Source organism: Pollachius pollachius, assembly GCF_949987615.1.
Source record: "Pollachius pollachius genome assembly, chromosome: 20".
Lineage (NCBI taxonomy): Eukaryota > Metazoa > Chordata > Actinopteri > Gadiformes > Gadidae > Pollachius > Pollachius pollachius.
Window position 1 is genome coordinate 11,014,547 of NC_136953.1, and position 9,753 is coordinate 11,024,299.

The window sequence follows — 9,753 nt, forward strand, 5'->3', positions numbered from 1 at the left end:
CTATAAACAATAATAAAGACTACACTGTTGCCTCCTACACGGCTTCTTTGCTCGTCTGACCCTCCTGGTGGACTACAAGACCCAACACAGGCGCGTGCTTCTAGATTCGTCCGTGGCGCCACGTCATCTGATGTCACTGCCGCACCTGCGCAGCCATCTTGTACTTGTAGCCAGGGACGGACAACACCGAAGAAAGAAAAGGGAGGAAAATAAAACCCCAACGCTGCCCGAGAAAAACAACGATAAACGTCTGGTCGTTTCTTCATGTGAAATCATCTCGATTACACGGTTACCCCCTTTACCAGTGGAGCTAGAGAGATAAACCTCCGTTGTAAAGCACCTCGGTATCCAGAGCTACAAGTCATCGTTCGGCCGGATTGTGAAGCAGAGAACCGTAGACACAAAAAACATCCAGTCTGAATCATGAACCCAGAATAGTGAGTACCCGTACATTGTTTTTCTCTATTGGGGTCAAACCCGCGTCCTTATTTTTTGGGATACTGTGTTACAAGGCTTGTCTCGTTGTGGTATATCGTAGCGTTTATTCGGAGTTTTCCCTGTATTTTATCGTCGATATGTCCCTTATTTTTTTAAACTGGTTCGGTGAGGAAACAGGGCGCGGACGGGATCCTCGTCTGGTAAGGGTTTGATCAGAACGTCGTCCCGTCCCCACTACGCTGCCCTACCTCCCCGGCCCGCCCGCGTGAAACACCGCTACATGGCGTGAATTTGAAACGAATTCTTTCCCGATGTACTGCGCAAAGTCGACGGTCAACGCGGTTCTGTGCGGTTGAATGTGTGTGTGTCTTCTGTGTTATCTGACCGTGTTAGAATATGCTTCGGTAACATATGTAAGGACGGAATGGAGAGGACGTGCGATGGTCACCGGATCCCGTTTTAATACGTCGTGGCGACCGGAGACATTGTTCGGTGAAACGTCACACCGCCACAGCTAGCGCAGAGCCGCCGGTAGAGGAGGCTAAACGCCGAGCTGTTTTAAGTTGCTTGTTGTGATGTCAGGTCGTTGTACGCTATCGCGAACCGCTGTCTATCAGGGGTATTCTGTGTACTTTGAGTCCGGTTCGTCGACGGCATCTTTTGACAGCACTTATCAGCGTCGTGCACGCAACTCGCTGGGTCTTGCGTACAAACGGACACGTAACTGTTCATTGTTATTGACGCGTGACTATTAGGCCCAGCCCGCAAGGATTTAACATTCATTCACATAACAAGCACGGGACATGCGCAGTTAAGGCAATGTGGTATTGCACAATAGGCTGCATCCATCCCGTGTGTGTGTTTGTGTGATCCAATATCGGTTTCCTAGAGGTGAAGGCTAATATTGGGCTTTCTAGTATTACGAGATTGGCCAAGTATGACCACCTGTTGTTTGTACCGTGTTGTGAAAGAAACGCCCATGTGATCTTGTTTTATGTTTTGAGGGGTGCAGAGGGCCCAAACTCGTCGTGTTGTCGTGGAGGGGTCCATAGTGTAAAGCACCTAGGAGTGCTTAAACGTTGTGTCCCTAAAGTAGGAAATGCCTGGTCCGTGGTCTGACGTGCAGGGTTTTTATTTCAGTGACTACCTCTTCAAGCTCCTGCTCATTGGAGACTCTGGAGTGGGGAAGTCCTGCCTTCTCCTTCGTTTCGCTGTAAGTATACCCCCCCCCCCCCCCCCCCCACCACACACACACACCTCAAAATCAACATGTTATGGTTTTAAACACTGACAAGATACTGTGTTATGTGACATTGTCAACGTTTTTATCTTAATGGGACAGTGAACCCAAGATCGATCCTATAGTTTTTTTTTTTAATGTGGTAATGTCTTATATGATTTTCAACATAGTAATCCATGCAATTGCAATACTTTTACTGAAATAACATTAAACAAGCTTATCTAACACTTATAAAATAACGCCATGTTGTGTGGCACATTTCATATACAACAAGGCTCATTATAACCCTGATACTGAACAGTGGGGTACAAAATAGTATTACAAAGTTGCTTTGGGTCGTAACCATGGGGATAAACACCCCCCCCCCTCCTTCCTAGAAGATCTTTTTTTAAAACAACAAAGTGTTAGGAATTCCTTACAGTTAACCCACTGTTTCGTGCTGAAACAGTGGGTTCACTTGCACTGTAATACAGGAATATGGCGGTACAGTAGCCTTCATTTAAATATTTTATTACACCAACCAACCAACAACATTCAAAATGTGAAATTCTTGAATTCAGATTTTTGGGAATATAGTGACGCAAAGCTGCCATTGCTATAGATATTACGTTTGACAAATGTTACCAAGTGAAATTTACCCAAAAAGCATATTTTTAAAATATAGTACAGCATTTACTTTTGTGTTTTTCTTCCTTCGACCTGATCCTCTTGTTTAAGTTGTACCTGACTGTCTGTTTCCCCTGTTTCTCTGCTCAGGATGACACCTACACAGAGAGCTACATTAGCACCATCGGAGTGGACTTTAAGATCCGCACCATTGAACTGGACGGCAAGACCATCAAGCTGCAGATTGTGAGCACAAACACGGACACACACAAACACATGCACACGCACGCACGCACACACACAGAATATAATAGGGATGCCAAAAAACACCTAGAGGTTTACAAAGTTACCCCAAAACGTCTTCCCCTGCATTTCTGTGTAAAGGTCACCCTTCATGACCTATTCTCTACCATCAATGAATTGTTAACTGTACATTCACATTCTCTTAGTTTACGTTGAACTCGTAGAAAATCGACAATGTGCTGTTGCTATTTCTAGGTAGCCCTTCATGACCTATTCATTACCATCAATGAATTGTGCGTCCCTCATTCTCGTAGCTTACGTTCTCCCTTTTGTAGCAAATGAATGTGCTGTTGCTAAACGATGCCCGTCCCCTCCCCAGTGGGACACGGCTGGCCAGGAGAGGTTCCGGACCATCACGTCCAGCTACTACCGCGGCGCCCACGGCATCATCGTCGTGTACGACGTCACGGATCAGGTATGATGTCACGTCCTCTAGGGCTGAGCGGTTTGGGGAAATAATCGAATCGCGATTATTTCGACCAATATTGCGATTGCGATTCAGTGTGCGATTTTTCTCTTTAAAGTACCTTATGTTCTGTATTATTCACTAAACAAGGAATAAATCATTCTATAGTATGACCAACACAACATTGGAAGCAGTCAACATATGAACTGCTCTTTCCTTTAGGCCAGGCCAATGTGTTGATGAAATGATGCATGAATTGATATCATAACATCTTTATTCAACTATTGAATTGTTAAAGAAAAATAAATACGACTCTTACTGCTCTCCAGTCAGTAACAGTAACATATCACAATGTTGGTTTTTTATCGCAGACTTTTTGATTTTCAAATCGCATTCTATTAAATCGCGATGTCGGTTTCAATTTGATGAATCGTTCAGCGCTAATGTCCTCCTCGCTGAACCCCTACTCAAGCGATTAACGATTTAAGCAATCAAATTTCCAATACGATTGCAATGGTGTCCTTTCCCCTCCGCCCTCCCCACTGATCGTCTCCCCCTCCGGCCCGAGCAGGAGTCGTACAACAACGTGAAGCAGTGGCTCCAGGAGATCGACCGCTACGCCAGCGAGAACGTCAACAAGCTGCTGGTGGGGAACAAGTGTGACCTGACCACCAAGAAGGTGGTGGACTACACAACGGCCAAGGTACCGCAGAGCATCCGTCTGTAACAGGGGTCGGCAACCCTAGGCACGTGTTTCACCACTGGCACGTGGCAGCATAATCATTGGCACACTTGAAAAAAAAAAAAAAGATCGTATTTTTAATTTTATTATTAGAAATGTTGACGCACAATGCGGAAGCATAATCATTACTACCGATTTTTTTGCACTTTATTCTGTTTTGGGTGCTTCTTCCCAGTGCAAATATGTTTAAATGAGTTACTGAAAGCAGTGTTCTGAAATGGGATCAATTAATAGTTTTTAAACCTATGTCGTGAGTAATAGGCAAGAAAATATTAAAAATATTGTTGCAAGTGGCCTGTATGCATCCCCTTCACATGGTTTTGCAAAGCTGTACAAGTCTTAAAGATATTGATGTGGGTGGTTCCAACATTCTCAGATATTCTTGTTTTTTACATTTCTCACAGTGCAAATATGTTTTTGAATGAGTTTCTGAAAGTGGTGTTTTAAGATTGGACACATGTAATTATAATTTGTAAGCCCATGTTGCAAATATAACAACAAAAAAAACCATTTAAAATGTTGATGCATGATTGTAGACTATATGGAAATAATACAATTCCAGGGCTTCTGGAATTGTTTTTGGTAATTCAGCTTAATATTTAATATATTGTTGCTTAAGGCACACACAATTAACGAGATAATGTCAAGCTGGCACTGCGTGTTGAAAAGGTTGCTGACCCCTGTTCTGTAACAAGCATGCCCAGTGAGATCCAGTATGACCTCATGTTGAGGATTACACATCTAGACTTAAGGGGGACCCGAGTAGAGGAACAAACGTTGGCCCATCTCTTTTCCTTATGTTTCTTTCGATTTCATGAACTCGTATTGAAATGGATGATTGTGTGGTATATGGCTTTGCCTCTCGTGTAACAAAGCTACGGTAGCAAAGCTCATCCTGGGTATTGTAGGTAAAAGCAGTTTATTTTTTTCGTTTTGCCCTGCATCATTCCATTACCAACTCCATAGAGTGGCTATGTCGAACGATGCATGAGCAAATGGTTTTTCATTAACCATTAACCACTGACTGTATACCGAGTGGGCGCGTCCTCCTAGATGTGTGACGGGTAGATGAGCAACGTTTGCTCCAGTCCACCGGGTAGGCTGGCAGACTGATCCGTCCAGCACACATCCAGGCGGACACGCCCACCTGTGACGTCAGAAGAGGCCCATTTTCAAAACGGATTGTAACGGCTGGTCCCACTCACACCTGGTGGAATGTGTCACCCCTAACCCCGTGTCCTGTGTCTCCCCCCCCCCCCCCCCCCCCCTAGGAGTTCGCCGACTCCCTGGCCATCCCCTTCCTGGAGACCAGCGCCAAGAACGCCACCAACGTGGAGCAGGCCTTCATGACCATGGCGGCGGAGATCAAGAAGCGCATGGGCCCCGGGGCCACGGCGGGCGGGGACAAGCCCAACCTGAAGATCGACAGCACCCCCGTGCGGCAGTCTGGCGGCGGCTGCTGCTAAGCGGGACCCCCCCCCCACCCCCGGGCCACGACTTGAAACATCACCTCCCCCCCTGCCCACACGCCCACCGAATAACCCCACCTCAACACCGTTCAAACACGCCCACTTCTTTATCCACCATCCCCACCCACACCACACCCCGCTATCCCCAACCGCACTCAGTCCCCCCGTGCCACCACACACTGCCACCGCAGTGGCTTTCGGTATCGCCCATGGCTCCTCATCTTCTGTCATCCTCATCCACCCCTCCCACCACCACCACCTCCACTGTCAGCCCCGCCCGATGGGGGGCACGGGGGCCTCCTGGGACTGCCGATGACACGGGCAGACTTTTGGACGAGGACTGGATGCGAGTGGGGGGGGGGGGGGGGGGGGGGGGGGGGGGGGGGGGGGGGGGGGTGTATGATGTATGGAACGATTCGATCACGTGACCCAATTTGTTCAAATCGGTTGTCCTTACGGCTTGATCCCCTGGAGAGAGCGCGCGCACACACACACACACACACACACACACACACACACACACACACACACACACACACACACACACACACACACACACGCGGGGGGCGCGAATCTTGAGTCACCGACCATGGACGTTGAAAATGCAAAACACCAGTGATCTAAAACTCGGGGGTTTGCGTGGTGAAATGGCTCCCCGGCCGTCACATGGATATTCATGGCTATTCGCCTAACAGTCCACCACTCCACCGTTAACCATTCACCCCCCCCCTCCTTATCAACCTACGCCCACTGCCTTACTCTCATAGCCTGAAGTATTGAGTGGACCTCCACGCAGTGACCTAGATGCTAGTTTGTGTAAATGAGCCTTTCTCGGTGGTTATCGCCATTCACCAACACTTGCACATTTTATGTCCAGCCCCGCACTTGAACGCGTCCACATCAGACGTCGGCCTCGTCCGGACCCCCGTAACCCCCGACTACTCTCCCTTTTATTCTAAAGCGAAAGGTCGACGTGATGTCAAAATTGTCGCGTTTGTGTGCGAGCAAAGGGAAGGGGTCACATATCTTGCCTGTGCCTAGGAGTTAGGGGGAGGTCAACCCTAATAGCCTTTCTTGGCTCATTCGTGGATGACACTTTATTACAAACATGAACCGTCAACACAGGCATACCATCACTGAGTACGGGTTTAAAGGGTTAACGGGCTGGGGGGAGGAATGAGAACATGACATTTAACTTATCCTGACAAAACAAATTGGGCAATGTTCTGTGATTTGTCTTAGTAGGCTATTAAATAACTGTTTTTTAATTACTGTTATGTTTTTATATTTCATTTAATCTTTATTTTGAGGGGGGAAAGGCGTTTAATGGAGGAAAAAGAAGCTTGTACAAATTTGCTTTATACTGTAATCCTGAAGCTTTTTAGGATAAAGTTTCACTTTTGTTTTTTGTTGATTTTTCTCCAATGAAGTTAGGTAGTGAAATGGCGTGTGTGTGTGAGGGGTTGGCGTGGGTTACAGTGTGTCCAAGGGTATAGCGTTTCTAGGCGAGGTGCCCATTGCATGCCTCCGTGTTTTTGAATCATTCTCCATCATCCAGTCAGCCACCTTTTCTCAGATTCTATTTTACCGCCCGTTGTGGTATACCCTGTTTTGTATTTGTTGCGTTGAGGCTCGTAAAATCCCCCTCAAGTATAAAAGGGTCATAATGTGGCCCCAGGGTCAAGACCAAGACTTTTGATCGGCTGCAGCTCAGGCGGTCTTAGCCTATGCTTTAACCCACCAACCCCATTTCAATGGTATTTTTTTGAAGGAATGTGGTGTTCGAGTGTGTGCTTCTACACCCAATATGCTGCACACACCCCCCCCCCCCCCCCCTCTTTATTTTAAGAACTGGAAAAGATTGAAGCGTTGCTATAGCAACGCGTATGGTTACAACAACACTATTTCACAAGTAGCATTCAGGGGCCTTTAGATTGGGATTGTTATTTATTTGTTTTGGGTGCTTTTGTATCCTCCTCAAGAGGCGGGCTGCTGCTCGCCGGCTCCTCCTGGTGGACGGGGCAGTGGCAGGGTGCGTTGGCCCGAGCAGCAGTGTAACGGGAGCTGTCGGCCGCTCTGTGAATGTCCCCCTGGCTCGGGTTAGCCGGGCGCGTGTGCGTGTGTCGGGATCGACTCGATTCGCGGCAAAGTGGTTCCGGGGACTGACTGGTCTGGGCTTTTGAAGACCGGATATGATTTCCCCCCCCCCCCAAAACCGCCCCCTAGGGACGGCTCCTGTCCACCTCCCTCACTGGCACCTTATGTGACACTCATTGACCTGTCCTCCTCTCCCTCCTCCTTCCTCCCTAGAATAACTTGGAGAACGTCTTGGGGAAGGATTAAGGAGTCCACCTTGCTGCGTGCTGTGCCACTGCGGCAAAGTGCAACTTCAGCTTCTAGGAGACTGAGGTGTCAAGTGAGGGCAAACGTGTTGAGTGTCTTTTTAGTTTTTCGCTCAAACTAGCTTCCACCCCTCTTATTTAAAGTTAAGTGTACGTCCGGATAGAAGCCTTGGCACCTAGACTTAAAAAAGAAAAAAAAGAGTGGCTGTACATTTTGGTCTATTTTATGCGAGTAAGGCTAACCATGCTAACCGTTTCACCTATGGCACTCCTTTGCTGTACATAATGAGCAAACAGGGGGGGGTGGGACTCAAAAGACAGCTCCTTTTCTTTGTAAACCTCCGAAAGCCCCCCTGGGACCGCTTGAGCTGACGTTGTGTTTCCGAGTGTGTGGAGGAAAAGGTCTTCAGTAGTTCGGGTTCAGGCTGGAGCGATCAGGAGGCTTCGTTTGTTTAACATTCCTGTGCTTATCGCCACAGTTTCTCCGGTATTCCTCCAAGTCAGGTTGAATACTAAACAGACAGACACCTTGAGGCCCACAATCAAAGCATAGACATTTACACCTTAGTGAGTGCACATCCCTCTTTCTGATTTTTGAATGTTTTCTTTAGAAAAAAAGTATTCGCTATTCTTGCGGTTTTAATATATTCATTAATAACTAATGCGAGGAAAATGTGTGTCGGCTCCATCACAGCATACAGGGGGAGACTGGGGAGGAACTGGGATGAATGGGGCCTTTTGGAGGGGCTGTGAATGCCCAGGCTTTTCTGAAGGAGTGCGCTTCAGTGGGGGGGGATTGGATTTACTTATGAATGTGATTTATGATGGATATTCACTAAGGCTTTCTTAAAAAATTTCGTCTTACCTTTTTTTTATTTATTGAGTCGTTTGCGTCAATGACAAGTTTGTTGTTGTTGTCTGATGATTTAATACAAAGGAACATGTCGGTGTTTGTTATCATACCACGCACTAGACCGGACGACAGCCGTCCTGTCACCTCTCTCTCTCTCTCTCTCTCTCTGCTTGCTCTCTAGCTCGCTCTCTTTTCAGTTTGGCTTTTTCACTTTCTTTTGGTGCACTGTCTCACTGCTGAGTTTGATCATACTGTTTTGTTTTTCTGTACATATTATAAATATATATATAATAAAATGATGGAAAAATATCGATGTACACCCTCGTGCTGTCAATCATCAATTAATGAAAATGTCAGACTAATTTGTGTAAGAAAACGCACCAAAGAAGTATGCAATTATGTATATGTAATCAGACAAATAATTTATATTATAATTTATTATTTGTCTTAATAACCACATCCCCAGTCCTGCTTATTTTTGAAATTCGTGCTCGAGACCATGAGTAAAATGGTCAACCAATGGACTGTATCAATCTATAAAAACATGTTCAAAACATGTTCAATTGATTCTTGTGAACCTCCGACCTCTTGTCAGCATCTTTGTGAAGTGGATTGAGGTCTTTGGATGTCCTGGAGTCAAGTCCCATCAACTTTGATCGTTGTAGAAAGTTAAAGCCATGTGTATTGAAAGTCAATTATAACCTCGAAGCACATTGTAGACGCTGTCTTGGTGGAGCAACAGACGGAGCTGTTCAAGGTCCACTCAGGTTGGTAAGTATGGAATTGTTAAGAATTTTGTAGGCCTGATTGTCCTATTAATGTCATATTATATAACTGCAGACCCAATTGTAGTTGTGTGTATTGGTGATGCAACGGAAAGAGCCCTTGACTCTCAGCCTTGAAGTCTCGGGTTCTAGTCCCGCCTGACCGACTTCTGAAAAATCATGGAGACAATAAAAAATCGCGGAAAAGGAATTAAAGGAAATTGGGGAAAATTGAGAAATTGTTAGAGAAAAATATTAAATAAAAATGATGATAAAAAATCTAGAAAAATGAATAGGAAAACGATTGAGAGAATAAAAAAATCGAGAAAGAGGAGGCATAGAAAAATTGAGAGAATATCAAATAAAAAGAGAAATAGAAAAGTGATGGAGAATATATCTGTTTAGAAAAAGGAGGTATGGTATTTCTCCCTTATCATCCCTTCGATTCTCTATCCCTACCCACACATCTCGATCTCTCTCCACCCCCTTTCTCTCTCCACGGCCTCTCCCCCATATATCTCCCTCTTCCCCCATTGCTCCCCCCCGCCCCCCCTACTGAGGGGGTAGGGTGGTTGATGACCTTGAGTTAT

General features: G+C 46.1%; 1 protein-coding gene across 1 annotated transcript; it reads left to right on the forward strand.

The window, feature by feature from the left end:
• The first annotated feature begins 153 nt into the window (after positions 1-153).
• On the forward strand, positions 154-5,554 carry rab1ba (zRAB1B, member RAS oncogene family a). The gene is made up of 6 exons (XM_079758185.1): positions 154-437; positions 1,579-1,651; positions 2,435-2,530; positions 2,907-3,002; positions 3,565-3,696; positions 5,007-5,554. Exons 1-6 carry the CDS (start codon positions 424-426, stop codon positions 5,199-5,201), a joined length of 606 nt encoding a protein of 201 aa, XP_079614311.1. The 5' UTR covers positions 154-423; the 3' UTR covers positions 5,202-5,554.
• The last annotated feature ends 4,199 nt before the right edge of the window (positions 5,555-9,753 follow it).